Genomic DNA, 19,593 nt, shown 5'->3' with positions numbered 1-19,593 from the left:
TAAAAGTGTTACCCTTTATATATAAAAGTAAAGCCCCCTGTCCCCAACCCACCAAATCAAACTGTAGTTTTCCAGGACATACTGACATCAGATGCCAGAATGCCAGAGCAGAAAAACTCCTGGCAATGGTTGATTGGATTCTTCGTTTGTCGTCTATACTGAAAATCACAGAGTAGGACAAGTGAACTGCTGCTAGTTTCATGACAGCAAAGGACTGTTTATGCTGAGTGATAAATTCAGTGTTAAGACAGTGAGCATTCCAGCCTTGTCATTCTGCCTAACCCATGGGTAACATCACATTTTAAAAAGAAATGAGGGGCCGGCGCTGTGGCACAGTGGGTTAAACCCTGGCCTGAAGCACCAGCATCCCATATGGGTGCCAGTTCTAGTCCTGGCTGCTCCACCACTCATAGGTAGCTGCTCCACCTCCGATCCAGCTCTCTGCTATGGCCTGGGAAAGCAGTGGAAGACAGCCCAAGTCTTTGGGCCCCTGCACCCACGTGGGAGACCCGGAAGAAGCTCGTGGCTCCTGGCTTCGGATTAGCACAGCTCCAGCCGTTGTGGCCAACTGGGGAGTAAACCAGTGGATGGAAGACCTCTCTCTCTCTCTCTCTCTGCCTCTCCTCTCTCTGTAACTCTGACTTTTAAATATATAAATAAATCTTTTAAAAAAATAAAAAGAAATAAAAAATCAAAACAAATGTATTGAAGTGCCTCAGGCCACAATCAGCAACCCTAAATAGAAGATGACCAAATATGTCAATCTAATCCAGAGGGTCAGATGGCTGAAATGACATTTCCATGCTACTGTGGTCCTTTTATACAAAGAGTCTGAAGCACATTCATTTTGTCTCAAATTGTGTCTGGCTTGTAACATCACAAAATGGAAGTTTAGAGAATAACACCAATGTGAACACTAAGCTTGCTTCTCTGTATTTTGGAAAAAATGCCATATTTATGAAACCACAGCTTTTCCCCAAAGATATACCCACCATGTAATTTTGTAACTCCTTTTACAGCATTCCATTTCATGAAAGCTGGTAAATAACAAATGTACTACAAAACAATTCCACCATGTCTTTAGTGAAAAAGAGACAATGAATTTTTGCATTGTTTTGTTTTTATTTCTGCTGGAGAGAGAGAAAGCTCTCATCCAGTGGTCCAGGTAGGAACCCAATTACTTAAGCCATCACCTGCTGCTTCCCTCTGTATAGATTAGCAAGAAGCTGGAATCAGGAGCAAAACCAAGACACCAACTGAGACACTTTGAAAGGAGTTGCAGGCAACCCAACTGGCCTCTTAAGCTGCTAGACAAACTCCCACCCCATGAATGTTTAAATTATTTTTAGGAGTTGGTGTTGTGGCACAGTAGATTGAGTCACTGCTTGCCCCAGCAGCATTTAATATCAGACTACATATTCAAGTCCCAGCAGCTCCGTTTTCTGTCCAGCTTCCTACTAATGCACCTGGGAAGACAGAAGATGATGAACAAACTACTTGGGCCCCTACCACCAATGTGGGAAACCCAGTGGAGTTCCTGGCTCTTGACTTCAGCCTGGCCCAGACCTGGCTGTTGTGAGTCAACCAGAAGATGGAAGATCTCTCTTTTTCTGTCTCCGTCTTGCTCTCTTTCTCATTCTGCTTTTCAAATAAAATAAGTAAATACATCATTTTTTTAAAAAGAATCATTATTGTGGCTATACCATGCTTGTTAATCAAAAGAAAAATTAATTCTAATTTTATAAAAAGATAAGAGAATAAATGAGTTAATTTGAGAAAAGTCTTTTTAATGTACATGACAGGATCTCTTAATTTTACCCCCACATTCAATCAGATTTCTCTGTTAATGTTCACTGTAGTGTTTTTCACACCTAAAAAAATTCTCAAATTTTTATCAATTTTTTTGCAGTTGAAATGATTTATAAAACTCATCAGCCTTATAAAATGAGTACATTTTGTAAGTTTGGTTCATTTATGAAAATAATATAGTCCTCCTGTCTTTACGTGAACTCAGGATTTTAAGTTTTCTGAAAGTTACATCCTCCTTCACAGTTTCTTCATCACTATGTTGGTAAGTTGTCTGTTCTAGTCTTAAAACAGTAAATTCCTGTAGAGATCTTGTACTCAAGATGTCCTTTCTAAATCCTTGTAAAAACATTTCCCATTGAGGAAAGTGTTGAAATAAATTTCCTAATTCCTTAAAAACGTAACTTTACTTATCTTAGGAACTAATTTTTCCAATTAGGAATTGCTTTGAGTTTGAAAATGGGCGATAATAATAATCTTGACATTTTTAAGAAACAAGAGCCAATCTATAACCTCAGTCATTTCAGATTTATCTTCTTGGTTCTTATTTTAAAACTGTTGAAGTAGGTGCCTACTGGTTCACACTGGGATTAGAGTTACTTTTCTAATCGCCTACTTTATCTCGGGGGAGGGGTGAGTTAGGTTGCTGAAAAGACTAAGAAAATAACTGAACATTAACACAAAAATAAATGAGGTAGTTCATAGGACTGGATGCATCATACAATGCAGTGAACTCAGCAGTACACACGCTTCCAGTTTGCTCTCTTATATTCTGTGACTGGAAGGTTAAGCTTACACTTTTTACAAAGCACGTTTGCTGTTCTAAAAGACTTAACAAAAATTTGGCTCATGAAGATAAAAGGACTCTGAATGAAAAGGTTGGCCCTCAATTTTGTGTGTTTAGAAACTCAGTTTTGTTGGTTCATTCTGAGTGAATTCACAAGAGATTCCTTTTAAACAAGGTCATAAAGAAATATCTTGGATGCCAGATATCCAATGGAGAAAGCAATTAATTTACAACAAAAAAAATCAAATGTTGCTCCTAGGAAGCAGGATTGGAAATTGGAAAGAAGCTGTGCATGAGAAGTGGACTTTGAATTTTGCTTGTACTGTTTTAATTATTACTTTGTGATAAGCATGTATTATTTTTATAATTTTTGAATGACTTTTTAAAGGAAGGAAATAGATGCTAGGCAGACTAGAATACCTACATCAACTGGTCAGCACATTGTCTTGCCAGTAGGAAAATCCACTTCTTTTTTAAGTTTTTTTTTTTTTTTTTTTTTTTTTTTTGAAAGAGTTACAGAGGGAGGGACGGGGAAGAGACAGAGAGCGAGCTTCCAGCCACTGGTTCATTCCCCAGATGGCTGCAACAGCCAGGGCTGAGCTATGCCAAGGCCAGGAGCCAGGAGCTTCATCCAGGTCTCCCATGTGGGTTACAGGGGCCTGAGCACTTGGCCTATTTCCTGTTTTTCCCAGGCCATTAACAGGAAGCCGGATCAGAAGTGGAGCAGCTGGGACACTAATCATATGGGATGCCTGGCATTGCAGGCGGCAGTTTGACCTGAAAAATCTGCTTCCAAACATAATTAATGTCAGAATAGTGCTTGGCAAGGATAAAATCAGATAAAGGGAAATGCATTTTCTTCATTAGTTACGTCATGTTATGATGTACTCCATGATTCAGACCTGCAACGAAACAGGAATAATCACATCAGCTCAGTGTATAGTCACCCAAGCCAGAGATGGAAACCCCTAACAAACGCCTGTGCTTTGGAATCTTTCTCCTAGATTCCACAGGACTCAGCATCTTTCCATGTGAGAATGTTTATTGTTTATATAATTTAATTAAGCCATGTGTTATAATTTTTTTTTTTTTTTTTATTTTGACAGGCAGAGTGGACAGTGAGAGAGAGAGACAGAGAGAAAGGTCTTCCTTTGCCGTTGGTTCACCCTCCAATGGCCGCCGCGGCCGGCGCGCTGCGGCCGGCGCAGCGCGCTGATCCGATGGCAGGAGCCAGGAGCCAGGTGCTTTTCCTGGTCTCCCATGGGGTGCAGGGCCCAAGCACCTGGGCCATCCTCCACTGCACTCCCTGGCCACAGCAGAGGGCTGGCGTGGAAGAGGGGCAACCGGGACAGAATCCGGCGCCCCGACCGGGACTAGAACCCGGTGTGCCGGCGCCGCTAGGCGGAGGATTAGCCTAGTGAGCCGCGGCGCCGGCCATGTGTTATAATTTTAATGTGTTAGAGAGCTACCATCCATTGATTAACCTCCCCAAATGCCAGCAAAGACCCCCAGCTGGAGCCAAAGTCCTCTAGAAACCATGTGGACAGCAGGAACCTGCTTACTTGAGCCATCATTGCCTCTTTCCAGGGTCTGCATTAGCAGGAAGCTGGAACTAGGAGCTGGAGGTGGATATTGAACCCATGTACTCTGGTGTGAGATGTCAGCATCAGAACTAGTATCTTAGCCAAAAGGCCAAAATCTCACCCCCACATATTTCTTACATTTAGTATTACTATAGGATCCCCAATGGTATATACTATTTTATAATTATCATTCATCATTAAGCATTATCATTAACACATATTGTTATATGATCATTCTTTTTTACAACTATTCTTTAATCATTCACTATCATTATGAGTATCATTCATCATTAACAAACAATAGCTGTCTGACCATGACCTTTCTTGATAGCAGTTTGAGGAACATCCCAATTCAACAACAGTAACTAACAACACCAAGCTCCCTCCTCCTGCCATCATGGCAACCTTACTAATAGACCACGCATTCTTTACAATGACCAGATCCAGCTCTAGAATCTTTTTCAACTCAGCATTCTTGTGGCAGCCACTACCAGTTGACTACTCTTAGCATACAAGTTCCCCCCCACCCCAATTTTGCCATTCTGCCTTAGATGCCCACCAGCGCATATACAGACCATCTGTGTTAGTCTGAGTCCTTTAAGAACCACTTGCCAAGATGAGATCACGGTCTTACCACCTATTTTTAAATGTACAAGGGACTTATTAGAGAAAATGCCAGTGAAAGAACAAGGAAAAGGAGCCAGAGGAGGAGACAGCAGATGATAATGCAGGTCTTTGTGAATGAAATGGGGGATCTAGGGCGGGGCAGAAGAAGGGAGCACAGAAGTAATGTCTTAGACCACAGTGCAGGCCTAAGCAGGCGTCAGCCAGGCCTGTGGGGAGTCCGTGAGCCAAAATCGCTCTTGAGAAGTCAGCATCTTGCAGGTACCAGGCCTGCTTAGTATCCCTGCTGCACTGAGCTACTGGCTGGGAGCAGCTTAGAGGAAGCCACCCTCAGTGCAAACGTGGTGATGGATTTCAGAGCACAGCAGGCTGGTCTGTGGGCCAAGTAAGTGAAAGTATAGATGTGTACAAGGCAAAAACTGGAGCCTGTGGTGGCCGTGAAAATCCGTCTCCAGTTTCTCACCGTAGGGAGCATGCTCTCATCCTGTGAGGTCAGTTGGCCTCTAGATGGTGTGGTGCTTGTGTTGTAGGCCTGTGCCCTCCACCTACGTTGTGAAGTGGATGGGACCCCTCGTTGGATGCATCTGCTCCGAGCAGTCTCTGTTCTGGTGGCCAGGGGCAGTATGATTCATGTTCAAGTCATTTTGTCTACTTGGTTGTTCACCGCCTCTTCCATGGTGGATGTTAATATGTGACACAAAGCTCTTCACAATTTCTGCCCACTCCCAAATGTCCACCCACAAGCCTCTATCCCAGACCTCTCTGTCCCAATCTTCCAGTTCTTCCAGGTTCCTGACCAGACAGCCAGGCCACTGCCCAAGAACTGTCTACATCTGACCCCAGGCCATTTCTTCCATACAAAGTGGGTGACCCGTTAGGAAGATTTTCCTTCACCACTGCCTTTCAAAGCCATCACACCCATTTTCAGCTTGCTGAGCCACCCCATCCATACTGAGCCACCCCATTAACCAAGCTCGGGCTTTTCCTTATCCTTCAGCTGGGTGGACAAGGACCCACCTATGGCAGAGTGTGAGTTGCAAGAGGGCTGCTGGTGCATCGTTTGATAAAGATGAGAAAGTTTGGGCTGCCAGTTCATGCAGCACATTCCCAGTCTCTGGTCCTGCCCAGGCCTGATCTTGGATGTTCGAAGATCCTATCATGAACTATACAGGGTCTGTCCAACAGTACAGGGTTCAAGAGATCCCAAATCATAGTGGGTAGTTTGATACTCATGGTCCATAACCATCATCTCTGCCAGGGACTAGTAATATGCCCACAGCTATTTCTCAAAACGTGTATACTTCTCTGCAGCGGTTGTCAGTCTCTTACTCTACAGTTCCGGTAGATGCATTGTGATTCAGTCCCTGGTGCTTGCCATAAGCGCTAGCTTTTCCCACTGCATCATTCCCCTACACAGACACTTCCAAAGCCATAGGGTCTGCCTGATGGTATGGGCCTAGCTCATGGGTTGTTACACATGCTGTGAGCCCTGCTCAGGTTGGCAGTTACCTTTGTCACACAGTACATGCGCCAGGGCAACGTTCGTATCTGTGGAAACAGCTGGGGATCTCTGTAATTCTATGTGTTCTACTCTCTGTTCAACTGTTTCTGTTCTCTCCCAACACTGCAAAAAGTAAGGGCTTCTTTGAAAGCCACCAGAGAGAGCCTCCGCCTTGCACACTTGGCCATTACCAGTTTAACTGCTCTCATTATCCCTCTGCTGGCATCAATACAGCTTAGCAGTAGTCAGCCAACTCCGCTGTCTTTGAGGACATTTTTCTCTCAATAGCTTTAAATGCACCAAGCCTCACATGGGCAACGTCTTTCTTTTCCACCAGGACATTTTCCCAGGTCACCCTCAGCGAGACCTTTAGCATTTGATGCAACACCGCATGCTTCTCCATGCCCCCCTCTCAACTAAGGTAAGCATCCTCCTTGCTGCCTAGGTGGTGAGAGGGTCAGTCCCAAATCACAATCTTACCACCTATTTTCTTGGTCATGTCTTTTTTTATTAATTAAAATGGGGACTATGTCATGAATTTCTATGTCATCCTTGCTCAGGGGCCGTGATAATCTTCCTTGTTTGTGCTGTTGAAACGAACACTTAATCATTCTTGCTACTTTGGTTAGTCCAGGTCATCTGAGACGCAAAAGCCAAGATAGGATTAGATGCATAAGAGATTTATTGAGTCAAATGCTGGTGAGGGGAAAGGGGGAACTAGAGGATGCTGGGAGAGACATCGTGTTGTGGCACTGGTCTGACGTCTGGGAAGAAGAAAAGAAAGATGTTAGCCTGTAGTTTTGTTTTGAGAAAGTTGTATCTGGGTCTACAGCATCCTCAAGCCAAAGGTGTCCTTCAGAGGAGGCAGAAATGGGCCTGCCTTGGCATCCTGCCATGGGCAGCCAGTGGGGACAGGAGGGAGAAGTGGGCCTTGGCCTGAGTGCAGTGAGAGAAGCCAGACACAGCAGTTGGGGCCTCTGGCTACTTACCCTCCCTGGACATTCTCATGGCTGCCAGGTCACTGCCTAGTGGATGTGGTGTTAATGCTTATTTTGCTCTGTTGGACATGGGCGGATAATTCAGATCCTTCTACTCAATACTGGGGGAAAGAATCATCCTAATTAGAGTCTGAACTGAACGTAAGTAATCAAAGGAATAATAAGGTAGTGAGGGGGCAGGCCTTCGGCCTTGTGGTTACACTGTCAGTTCAGATACCTGCATTCCATATTGGAGTACCCGAGTTTGACTCCTTGGTATAGCTTCCTGCTAATGTAGACCCTGGAAGGCAGCAGTGTATAACTCAAGTAGTTGGGTCCCTGCTACCCAAGTGGGAGACCTGGACCTAGCCCCCAGATTCCTGGCTTTGGCCCCAGCTCAGTCCTGGTTGAGTGAACCAGTAGTTGAGCATTCTCAACTTGCTTCTGCCCCAGTCTCTAAGATAAATAAGTAAATTTTAAAAATAAATGAGATCAATAGACAAACTTGTATTACAAAAAAAAAGTCAAATACTTTAAAACTCTAAAAAAAATTTCAGGAGCCTCATCCACCTGTCTGTGTGGCCCCTGGTGCAGGAGTGGTGGTGGCTCTATTCGTGCCACAACTCTCTGCTCGCTTTCAGAGTTCACCAGTCAGGCATAATTCTTGCCTAGTTCTTGGGAGCAAGATAGCAAGATGATAATGGCTGAATCACTGTGGACACAATGTCTGGTGGTGTCAGAGGCATGAAGGGATTGCTGTATGAAACAACATTTCTTTATCTGGATGGAGCACCCATTTCCAATGCCATAGGAACCCCTGATGCCAGACACTTCTCCCCAAACCTAACGGTTGGGAAGAACCACTGCCCAAAGGTTTATTTTGGTTACTGGTCACTGGACAGATCCCATCTGTGGAACAGGTACCTTGGCTCTCAAAAGAGTGGACAAAGAGGGCAGCCCTGGCTTATCACGTAATCACCATGCTGGATGACTTTTCCACCAGTTTATACCCCATGGTTTTGCTCAATGTAGCCATTACAACCCTGTACTGTTAAAATAACTTTGCTCAAGGGCCGGCACTGTGGCTCAATAGGCTAATCCTCTGCCTTGCAGCGCCAGCACACCAGGTTCTAGTCCCGGTCGGGGCGCCGGATTCTGTCCCGGTTGCCCCTCTTCCAGGCCAGCTCTCTGCTGTGGCCCGGGAGTGCAGTGGAGGATGGCCCAAGTGCTTGGGCCCTGCACCCCATGGGAGACCAGGAGAAGCACCTGGCTCCTGCCATCGGATCAGCGCAGTGCACCAGCTGCAGCACGCCAGCCGCGGCGGCCATTGGAGGGTGAACCAACGGCAAAGGAAGACCTTTCTCTCTGTCTCTCTCTCACTGTCCACTCTGCCCGTCAAAAAACATTTAAATAAATAAATAATAACTTTGCTCAGGCATGTGCAGAGGGCCTCAAATGAGCCAAGTTCTGGGAATTGATTTATGAAGCCTGCATGGATCTGATCGCAAAGCCAGCCTGCGTTGCAGCAAAGATTGACCAGAATCTCCACCCGGAGAGCAGCAGTATTATAGCCATTGACTCCAGACTGCACTGATCCCACACTTTCACCCACATGTTAGGCTCTGCTGATGCTGGGCCCACTGAACTCATGAGCACGCGCCTCACCATCCGCAGTGGCAGCAGGGCAGTAGTGTAAGGGCCCATCTCAACCACTTGCCAGGCAGTGCCCTTGCAATCTAGCAGGTCCTTTGCGGCAGCTGTGCACAGGGTGTCAGGGACTCCACAGAGACTAGAAAATCAGAAAGTGCTGGTTTGGCTCAGAAGTAAATTAGCAAAGATGTGTCAGATGAGCAGTTAGGAGACTATATCTGGAACACATTCATTGCATGACAGGTTGCCCCAGACCATGGCTGTGCAGTACCAAGAAAGCCTGTTTGGGGCTGGCATTGTGACACAGCAGGGTAAGCCAGAGTTTGCAACACTGGCATCCCAAACTGGAGTGCCAGGTCAAGTGTCCCTGCTCCACTTTTGATCCAGCCCCCTACCAATGCCTCCTAGGAAGGCAGTGGATGATAGCCCAAGTACTTGGGCTCCTGCCAACCACAGGAGAGTCTGGGATAGAGTTCCTGATTCCTCCCTTGGGCTTGGTCCAGCCTAGGCCATTGTAGACATTTGGGGAGTGAACCACTAAATGAAAGACATTCTGCCTCTCTCTCTCTCTCTCTTTCTCTCTCTCTCTCTTTGTACCTTCTTTCTCCCTGTGACTCTGCTTTTCAAATCAATCAATCAATCTTAAGGAAAGGTGGTGTTTTTGTTTTTTTTTTTTAATTTATTTGAAAGGTAGAATTACAAATAGAGAGAAGGACAAGACAGACAAAGAGAAAGGTCTTCCAAACTCTGGTTCACTCCCCAGATGGCCACAACAGCTGGAGCTGTCAATTCAGAGCCAGGAGCTTCTTCTGGGTCTCCCACGTGGGTGCAGGGACCCAAGGACTTGGACCATCTTCTACTGCTTTCCCAGGCCATAGCAGAGAGCTGGATCAGAAGAGGAGCAGCCAAGACTCAAACCGGTGCCCATATGGGATTCTGGGCCACAGGCAGAGGCTTAAGCCATGGTGTTGGCCCCAAGTATGGAAGGTTTTAAAAAGTGTATATTCCAGCCAGCACAGAGGCTCACTAGGCTAATCCTCCGCCTTGCGGTGCCGGCACACAGGGTTCTAATCCCAGTGGGGCACCGGATTCTGTCCCGGTTGCCCCTCTTCCAGGCCAGCTCTCTGCTATGGCCCGGGAGTGCAGTGGAGGATGGCCCAAGTCCTTGGGCCCTGCACCCGCATAAGAGACCAGGAGAAGCACCTGGCTCCTGGCTTCGGATCAGCGTGGCGCGCCGGCCGCGGCGGCCATTGGAGGGTGAACCAACGGCAAAAGGAAGACCTTTCTCTCTGTCTCTCTCTCACTGTCCACTCTGCCTGTCAAAAATAAAAAAAAAATTTAAAAAGTGTATATTCCTGTTTTGTTTCTGGGGTCTTTAAAAATTGAAGATTAAATTCTATCTGTGGGGGACCGGCACTGTGCAGGTTAACGCCCTGGCTTGAAGCGCAGGCATCACATATGGGCGCCAGTTCAAGACCCAGCTGCTCTACATTATACCTTTTACTCTTCATGGGTAATAAAAAGTAACATTTTTTAAAATTGATATATTGGGGCCAGTGTTGTGGAGTGGTGGGTAAAGCCCCGGTCAGTGGCACCAGCATCCCATATGGGCACTGATTCAATACCTGGCTGCTCCACTTCCAATCCAGCTCCCTGCTAATGCATCTGGGAAAGCAATGGGAGATGGCCCAAGTGCTTGGGCCCCTGCACCCACGTAGGAGACTGGGAAAAAGCTCCTGGCTCCTGGCTTTGGACTGACACAGCTCTGGCTGTTGCAGCCATTTGGGGAGTGAACCAGAGGATGAAAGCTCTCGCTCTCTCTCCTTCTCTCTCTCCCTCTATAACTCTGCCTTTCAAATAAATGAATAAATCTTTAAAAATATTAAAAATTCACAGAATAGCAAGCGTACATTAGTTTTAGTATATTCACTATGCTTTGCAGCCGTCACTATATTATCGGTTCCCATAAAAACAAAGCAAAACAAAACCTATGCCTATGGGCAGTTAGTTCCAATTCCTTCTTCCCCCCAGACTCTCAATTGGTCATGTACCTTTGACTTTATGGATTTCCCTGCTCTAGAGCCTTCACATCAATATGTGACCCTCCATGTCTGGCTTCTTTCACATAGCATGTTGTTTCCCGATTAATCCATGTTAGCCAGAACACCACCCCTTTTTATGCCTGAATAATATTGCATTGCAAGGCTATACTTTTATTTATCCATTTATCAGTTGTTATATTGTTTCCATTTTTTGGCCATCATGAATAATATTTTTATGAATATTCATGTGCAAGTTTTTGCATGGACATTTGTTTTCAATCCCTTAGTACATACCTAGGAGTCTAGACCATATGGTAATTCAACTTTGAATTCTTTGAGAAATTGCCAAACTGTTTTCCACAATCATTTCACTATTTTATATCCTCACCAGCAAACAAATTACTTTTTATATTTAAAATATCTTGAGCATAGGGTGTACAGAGATTAATTTAATTTTTAGTAGATTTTGTATTCCATTGTATGAAGGCATCAAAATTTATTCAACGAATCCTCTAATAATGGACATTGCATTGTTCTCAGTTTTTTATAATGTCAGCCAATGCTGTATTAAACATAGTTTATGCATATCTTAACAAGTGAAGTTACTTATTCAAAAGAGATTTATGTTTTAATTATTCTATTAAGGCAAAAATGACATACATACAAAATACTATACATATTTCAAGTATATAATTTGGTAAGTTTTGATTGTGTATGAAACCATGAAAATATCACTACAAAGTAATAAACATATCCGTCATCTGAAAATGTTTCTTCTTCCTTTTAAAAAAATTTATTTATTTATTTAAGAGACAAAGAGTCCCTATGTGCTGTTTCTCTCCCCAAATGCCCAGAACCGCTGAGGCTGAGCCATGGCCAGAGCCAGGAGCCAGAAATACAATCCAGGTCTCCAAAGTGCCCCCCTGCTTCCCAAGGTCTGCGGTGGCAGGAAGCAGGAGTAGGGAACCAGAGCCAAGTGCATGCAACCCAGGTAGTGACACAGGACATCAGTTTACCTGATGTCTTACCACTGCGCCAGAAACCTGCCCCTCCCTTCCCTTCCCTTCCTCCCCCTTCCCTTCCCTTCCGCTTCTGACACCCGTCCTCCTCCTCTTCCCTATCAGGCAATCACTGGCCTGCTTTTAAGACATGTCCTGAGAGTCTATGTAAATTGACTTCCATAGTGTGTCTGCCCTCTTTTATTCAGCAAACTTCTTTTACAATCCATCCATATTGTTTTAGTGCTAAAGAGAATTTATCGTATGGATATACTAATTGTGTTCATCTATTCATCCACCAATAAACAATTGGGTTGTTTTCCAGTCTTCAGCTATTCAAAGTAAAGCTGCTACAAAAAATTCACAAAACGGTGTTCAAGCATTGCCGGGTACGTTTTGCTTTCATTTCTCTTTGGTAAATACCTAGGAATGGAGTGACCAGATTGTATGGTAAGTAGATGTTTAACTTTCCAAGAGACTGCCAAACTGTTCTCTACATTCCTCCCAGCAGTTCCTCCGCATCATCACCGTCTTTGGGATGGCCAGTTTGTAAGATCGTCACCATTTCACATAGAATGCTGGGATAGCTCACGTGGTTTTGATTGGTGCTTCCCCGGAGACTAGTGATGTTCAGCATCATCACATGTGCTTATTCCGCACCGTGTATCTTCTTTGATCAAGTGTTAATCTTTACCATTTGTTGACTTCCCTATTTTTATTGCCTTGTTTTGGAGTTCTTTAAGTAAAATCCTTATCAGATACACGATATGCAAACTTTTTTTCCACTCTGTGGCTTGCCTTTTCTTTTTCGTATCAGTCTTCCAAAGAACAGAAAATTAATTTTGATAAAGTTTGTCAGTTTTTTCTTTTGTGAGTTGTATTCTTGGTCCTATACGTAAGAATTGTTATTTCTAGGGGTTGGCATTGTGGCACATCAGGTTAAACCACCAGCATCCCATATCAGGGTGCTGGTTCAGGTTCCATTTGCTCTGCTTCCAGTCCACTTCCTGATAACACTCCTGGGATGGCAGCAGAAGATTGCTTAACTGTTTAGGAAACTGCCACCCATGCAGGAGACCAGGACAGTGTTCCTTGCTCCTGACTCCTGGCTTCTGGCTTCAGCCTGATCAACCCTAGCTGTCGCGGCCATTTGCAGAGTGAAACAGCAAATGGAAGATTTCTCTCTGAGTGTCTCTTCCTCTATCTGTTGCTCTGCCTTTCAAATACACAAATTTTTTATTATTTATTTGAAAGGCGAGTTACAAAGAGGGAGAGAGTCAGAAAGAGAGAAGTCTTCCAAATCCACAGAATCACTCCCCAAATGGCCACAATGGCCAGGGCTGGGCCAGACCTGAAGCCAGGAGCCAGGAGCTTCATTCGGGTCTCTCAAATGGGTGCAGAGGCCCAAGCACTTGGGCCATCCTCCACTGCCTTCCCAGGCGCATCAGCAGAGAGCTGGATCAGAAGTGGAACAGCCGGGACTCAAACTGGCACCCATATGTGATGATGGCTCTGCAGGCAGCAACTTAAGTTGCTGTGCCACAACACCAGCCCCAATAAAATTGTTTTTAAAAGAATTAAATGCCGAGGCTGGCACTGTGGCCGCAGCAGGTTAACGCCCTGACCTGAAGCGCCGGCATCCCATATGGGCGCCGGTTCTAGTCCCGGCTGCTCCTTTTCCGATCCAGCTCTCTGCTATGGCCTGGGAAAGCAGTAGAAAATGGCCCAAGTTCTTGGGCCCCTGCACCCATGTGGGAGACCTGGAAGAAGCTCCTGGCTCCTGGCTTCAGATCGGCACAGCTCTGGCCATTGTGGCCATCTGGGGATTGAATCATCAGACGGAAGACCTCTCTCTCTCTCTCTTTCTCTGCCTCTCCTCTCTCTGGATAACTCTGACTTTCAAATAAAATGAATAAATCTTTAAAAAATATATATATATATAGAAAAGAATTCTATGCCTAACTCAAAGTCACAAAGATTTTCTCCTATATTTTCTTTTATAAACTTTATAATTCTATATATTACATTTAGGTCTATGATCATCTTATACATTTTTATACATGGTTTAAGCCATAGATCAAAGTAAATTTTGTTGCAATATAATATCCAATAGTTCTAACATTATTTGTTATGAAGATTATTCTTCTCTGCACACTTATCTAGCAACCTCGTGGAAAAGTCAGTTGTCCATGTATGTGTGGCCTTATTTCTGAACTCTATTTTGTTCCATTCATATTTTTGTTCTAGTTGCCAATACTTCATTGTCTTGATTACTCTAATAAGTCTAAATAGCAGGAAGTGTTTGTCTCCCAACTTTCTTATTCTTATTAAAGTTTTTGGATTACTCTAGGTCCTTTGCAGTCCCAACTGAATTTGAGACTCAGTTTCTCAACTTGTGCAATAAAGTCTGTGGGGAGGATGAAGGGATTGCATTCAATCCATGTGTCAACTTGGACTGAACTAAGATCTTAACAATGGCAGTTCTTCCAACTCATTCACACCGTATACCTCCCCTACTTACTGAGCTCTTCTTTAATTTATTTCATGAATTAAAATATTAAATGTACATATCTTGCATATCTTTTTTCAGATTTATCCCTAAGCATTGGATAATTTTTATATTGTTATAAATCATGTTGTTTTTATAATTTGGTTCTTATTTCCATTTTGCCCATGAAGATACAGTGGATATTTGTGTATTTTGGGGTACAATTGATTTTTTTCACATCTTGCAAACATGTATAAGCACGTATGTATAACTGGACAAAGCATACTTGAGAGATGGCTGAATAACTTCTGTTGGTTACTTGGTTTCCTCAGTAAAACCTGCAACAATGGCAAAGGGCAAGTGGGAATCTCCTCATCCCAGTGACGATGGTAAATCCAAACCAATATCATATTTCAGGGAGGAATGGCAGAGGTCAGTTCTACCAGAAAAGAGATATGGTTGCAGGTGCATTTGTTTAATTCTGCCATCTGGCTCCTACAAAAACTGCATCTTGAAAGATGCTAATGAACTACCTCAAATTCACCCAAACCGTAGCCCAAATTTCACCTGTTGTGTGGGATGTGGTATCTTCGTTGGAACAGATTTGTATTGCCTCTGGTATGCAGTACATGGCCCTTGAGCTGCCAAAGGCCTTCTTTTCCATCTCTATTTTGAAGACAGATCAGAAAGTTCATGTTCATTCAGATCAAACTACAGTATACATTTATTGTCTTGTATAGAGCTATGCTAACCATTACATCATATAAATATATATATATACACATAATTCTCCGGGCATTCGGCACAATATTGCTTGGTCCCTTATATTGTCAACATCATGTTGACTGGACTAGATGAACAAAAAGTAGCAAAAAAGAATAATGTTGGTGGCTTTGGTAAGACACTCATTTCAGAAAATGCAAAATAAACCTAGCAAGGGTTCAAGGATCTACCATAAGCAAAAATATTCAGAGTCCCTGGTCTAGGACATAATGGGATATCCCTTCGAAAATGAGGGACAGTTAATACATCTTACATTTCCTACCAGTAACATAGAATCAAAAATACCTAGAAGCGATCATCAGATCCTGGAGGTATCATATGCTACACTTAGAGATGCAGCTCTGGCCTGTTTTACCAAACAAGGAAGTTTTCTGCTTTGAGTGGACCCCAGAGCACCAGAGGGCCCTGCAATAAGCCCAGGCTGCAACACATAGATTTTTATGGAAAGCCCCAACCAAAGAATCACAATGCCAAGTCCATAGGATCTGAAGCAAGATCATGTTATATGCAGCAGGTAATTATAAACATTTGAAAAATTAGCTTCTGGTGGGCTATTATGTTCTGGTAGAGATGGAATGCTTGACCATGGAACATGAAGTAACCTTGTGTCCAGACCTGCTCACCATTAACTGGCCCACGCAGTTACACAGTGAGGTTGGGTGGGTTCAGCAGCGTTCCACTCTAAGGTGGAAGTGACACGTTTGGGATCACACACATGAGCAGGGGTAAAGGGCAAAAGTTAGCTGCATGAGCAGGTGCCTCAGACCCTCATTGCTCTTCACTGATGCACACCACCTGCCCCTCTGGTCATACCTATAGCCATCGAAGTGGGCCTTTATGAACGGCTCACAGCAAAGGAAAAAGATAGGACGATGAGTCAGCTCACTGTGTGGATACAAGCCACAGATGGACTGCTGCTGCACCACAAACCCTCTCAGAGGGGCCTCCGACCAGCGCTGAAGGGAAGTGCTCCCAACAGGAAGAGCTTGGTGCACCGGCTCCTCCACCTTGCTGGAAAGAAAAGTGGCCCCAGGTAAGGATAGGCAGACTCAGAGAAAATGACAAGTGGCTTGGCTGTTTGATCAAGCAATTGAGAGGAAGATTGGAGCACTGGGTACAGGCAAGTCTGAAGAGGAGGCTTATGGATGGACAAATGACAGAATGTAGAAATGTGGCGATATTTGTATTGCTTGTTAGTATCCACCGCAGAACACTGACAAAGGAAAATCACCAATAAACCAAGGAGCTAGAATGATACACACACACATATCCCGGAGTCTGAGAGTCTCTTCTCCAAGCAATTTATTCATGACACAGTCTTGTTCTCTACCGAATTATATTCTGTATCAGTTTTCACAATACAATTTTCCCCAAATCACAGTTCTGATCTAAGAAGCTGTTCCACTGTTTTTTCCTCTGTATATAGTATGGTACCCTTTGCATAAAAAGAAGGAAAATATGTATCTGTATTTTCTTTTATATACACAAAATACCCCTGGAAGGACATACAAGAAACAAATAAAAATAGGTGCCTTAAAGGAATAGGAGTTGTGTGATAGATTAGGAAAGAAATATTTTTATTGTATATGCTTTCAATTTTTTTCTGAAATGATGAGCTGTATTATCAATTCAAAAATAAATTTGACCAAAAAGAAAACCTGCAAACAGCGTGTCACTTATTCAGCCAACATTTCCTCATCCTTTTTCCCATTTGTCTCACTTTTTCTTAATTAATTAGAGATACAGAGAGAGCTCTCATGCACTGGTGCACTCCCCCAAAGGTACACAACGGTTTGGGCTGGGTCCAGTCAAAGCCAGCAGCCAGGAACTCAATCCAGGGCTCCCATGTAGGTGTCAAGAATCCAATTATTTGACTTGAGCTATCACTGCTGCCTCCCAGGGTCTCCTTTAGCAGGAAGCTGAAGTCAAGAACCTGAGCCAGGAGTCAAACACAGGTACTCCACTGTGGGAGGTGAGCATCTTAACCACTGAGTTAAATGCCAGCTCCACGCTTTCTTTTCCTAATTCCACACTCACATCAATTGCCAGAAAAGCCCTCACCCATCCATCTCAGGATCTTTTACATTCATTTCAGACAAATTCAGCTTATGCAAGTTCTTCTCACTCCTTCACAACTTCCCCTGCCCAAATCTGCTTTTTCCATCTTCCAGAAAATTTGTCCTTCTTTTGGCTACAATCCCACTAATCTCTCCATATCCTGAAGTCTGTATTTTGCTATTTTGTCTGCTATTCTATTGACTAGGTCCTTCCCAGCATCACTGTCAACTTCAGATGGCCTATGTTTTCAGAACCTGAGACAGAGCCTATTGTGTATTAGACACTCATTATGAGAGAATGGAGGCCGGCGCCGCGGCTCACTAGGCTAATCCTCCGCCTTGCGGCGCCGGCACACCGGGTTCTAGTCTTGGTCGGGGCGCCAGATTCCGTCCCGGTTGCCCCTCTTCCAGTCCAGCTCTCTGCTGTGGCCAGGGAGTCCAGGGAGTGCAGTGGAGGATGGCCCAAGTACTTGGGCCCTGCACCCCATGGGAGACCAGGAGAAGCACCTGGCTCCTGCCATCGGATCAGCGTGGTGCGCCAGCCGCAGTGCACCGGCTGCGGCGGCCATTGGAGGGTGAACCAAGGGCAAAGGAAGACCTTTCTCTCTCTCTCTCTCACTGTCCACTCTGCCTGTCAAAAAAAAAAAAAAAATGAGAGAATGGAATGAGTGAGGGGGGGAATGAATGACTCAGTGAGTGGTGTGCCCTACCTAGAGGAGGGGGCAGATCAGCCCATTTTTCTATGCGACCTTAAAACCAATGCAGTCACAGATTTTAGGAAGGCTGTGGACCTTGTGTCTCCGCTCAGAAGCCCCCTGAAGGTGATATGGAGATGGCCCACTCCTGGCTGGAGGAATATGGTGTTCGGTGCTTATTCCCCATGGGGATATTTAATGAAATTTAAGAAGGCTTGCTGTGCTTCGCCTTCTCTCTGAATTCTCCAGTCTCTCTGCCTCTCATTACTGTTGCAGATCAAAGCAATTGGGTATGGTGTCTGGCCATTCAACACCTCTCTCCATTCAGCCCGGAGGCGGGGGCTGCTAAGTCGCAAAGTGTCTAGCTCTCAAACACTACGGTACAGCTTCTTGATCCACGGGGTGTCAAAGCGGAAAAGAGAAAATTTACAATTTTCCTTTGACATTCCTCAAAGGAGATCAGGGAATGAAAGGTTAAAAACCCCACCATCCATCAAACAAGTGAAATGTTCTTTCTCCATGTCCCAAAGTGGAGGTCCTAATAAGGTCAGGTCACCTCCTTTCTACCTTCTGTCCTCTCACCCCTGCCTCAATAAACCGAAGTCTAAACGCTGAAATCACTAATTTGATTCTGAACCTCTCATGGAGGGAAAGCTGATTACACGCCGGGGAAGAGCTGCAAGCCGAAGCCCATTTTCTATGGAGCAGGAAACACTGTCTGATTTATTAAGAAACTACTGTATCGTTTATTTATCATATACCCCCATATGGTAGACACCGTATTATTTGCTTTCACTAAATGATCTCCTTGAATGTGTTTTTTTTTTTCCCTGAGCACATTTATTCATTCATTGCACAACTGGTAGCAAGAGGAAAAAAGATTCTAAGGGGAGAATTCTCCTCTTCACTTGCGTGGGTTCTCAACAATGAGGGCGAGGAGAAAATGAAGGGTTAGTGTAACTGGCTTTGATTTTCTACAGATGGGGCATTGTTATTTAAATATAATTTCTTTATGTTGTAGTTCCTGGTTTTGAAAGATGGCTTTATGGTTGAGCTAAAACTAGACGCACAGCATCAGTCATTTACATTCCCACTTGCTAATTACACCAGAAAACATTGCACTCTGTGTGGATGTGAAATCGCTGGCCACACTCCAGCTTCGTGAACGACGAGCTAGAAGCAGCCGTGTGTATCATCACTGAGTAACTGAATGCCAGTGTGGGATTTTGCTATGTCAGTACTTAAAGTGGTATGCATTCTCATGAGCAAATTTGTCAGGGCTTAAAGGGAAATAAAGGAGAATGATTCACAAACATCACTGCAGTCTAATTTTAGAACATTTTTTTTCTGTCATGAAAGAAACCCCACACTCATTAGTTGTCAGTTCCATTTCCCACCCCACCCCCACTTCTCAGCCCTAAGCAGCCACTCATGAACTACTTTCTATCTCTGTAGCTGTGCCTGTTCTGCAGATTTCTTTTTTTCTTTTTAAAGACTTATTTATTTTATTTGAAAGGCAGCGCTACAGAGAGACAGAGGCGGGGGTCGGGGGAGGGAGAGGGAGAGAGAGGTGTCTTCCATCTGCTGGATCACTCCTCAGGA

The 19,593-nt window shown here is 44.3% G+C and overlaps 1 protein-coding gene, 1 long non-coding RNA gene and 2 pseudogenes across 11 annotated transcripts in view; 2 read left to right on the top strand and 2 right to left on the bottom strand.

Annotated features, from left to right (window-relative positions):
* The window catches only part of PURG (purine rich element binding protein G), a 45,352-nt gene extending 32,549 nt beyond the window's left edge, over window positions 1-12,803 (top strand). Inside the window, exons 4-5 of one of the 3 annotated variants that reach the window (XM_070068527.1) lie at window positions 6,639-6,722; window positions 12,480-12,803. In XM_070068527.1, the coding sequence (XP_069924628.1) occupies window positions 6,639-6,721 (83 nt within the window). In that variant the 3' untranslated portion in view covers window position 6,722; window positions 12,480-12,803. Of the gene's footprint in view, window positions 1-6,638; window positions 6,864-12,479 lie in introns of those variants that run through there. The other 2 variants (XM_051834162.2, XM_070068526.1) reach the window with 2 other exon arrangements.
* LOC103346322 (uncharacterized) overlaps window positions 1-19,593 on the bottom strand; it is an 81,403-nt gene that overhangs the window by 25,939 nt on the left and 35,871 nt on the right. Inside the window, exons 3-5 of one of the 8 annotated variants that reach the window (XR_011386347.1) lie at window positions 15,024-15,122; window positions 7,291-7,400; window positions 6,966-7,065 (exon numbers count right to left, since the gene is read on the bottom strand). The exons of 5 other annotated variants lie outside the window; for them this stretch is intronic. This is a non-coding gene — a long non-coding RNA (uncharacterized lncRNA). Of the gene's footprint in view, window positions 1-6,965; window positions 7,066-7,290; window positions 7,401-15,023; window positions 15,123-19,593 lie in introns of those variants that run through there. 2 more of the 8 variants (XR_007914778.2, XR_007914785.2) reach the window with 2 other exon arrangements.
* Window positions 6,817-6,914, bottom strand: LOC127490432 (U6 spliceosomal RNA; annotated as a pseudogene).
* LOC138848675 (citrate synthase, mitochondrial pseudogene) lies at window positions 8,002-12,480 on the top strand (annotated as a pseudogene).

The sequence above is a fragment of the Oryctolagus cuniculus genome, chromosome 2 (assembly GCF_964237555.1).
Source record: "Oryctolagus cuniculus chromosome 2, mOryCun1.1, whole genome shotgun sequence".
Taxonomy (NCBI): domain Eukaryota; kingdom Metazoa; phylum Chordata; class Mammalia; order Lagomorpha; family Leporidae; genus Oryctolagus; species Oryctolagus cuniculus.
The sequence above is the reverse complement of the archived record's forward strand: the minus strand, read 5'-3'. Positions and strand labels throughout refer to the sequence as shown.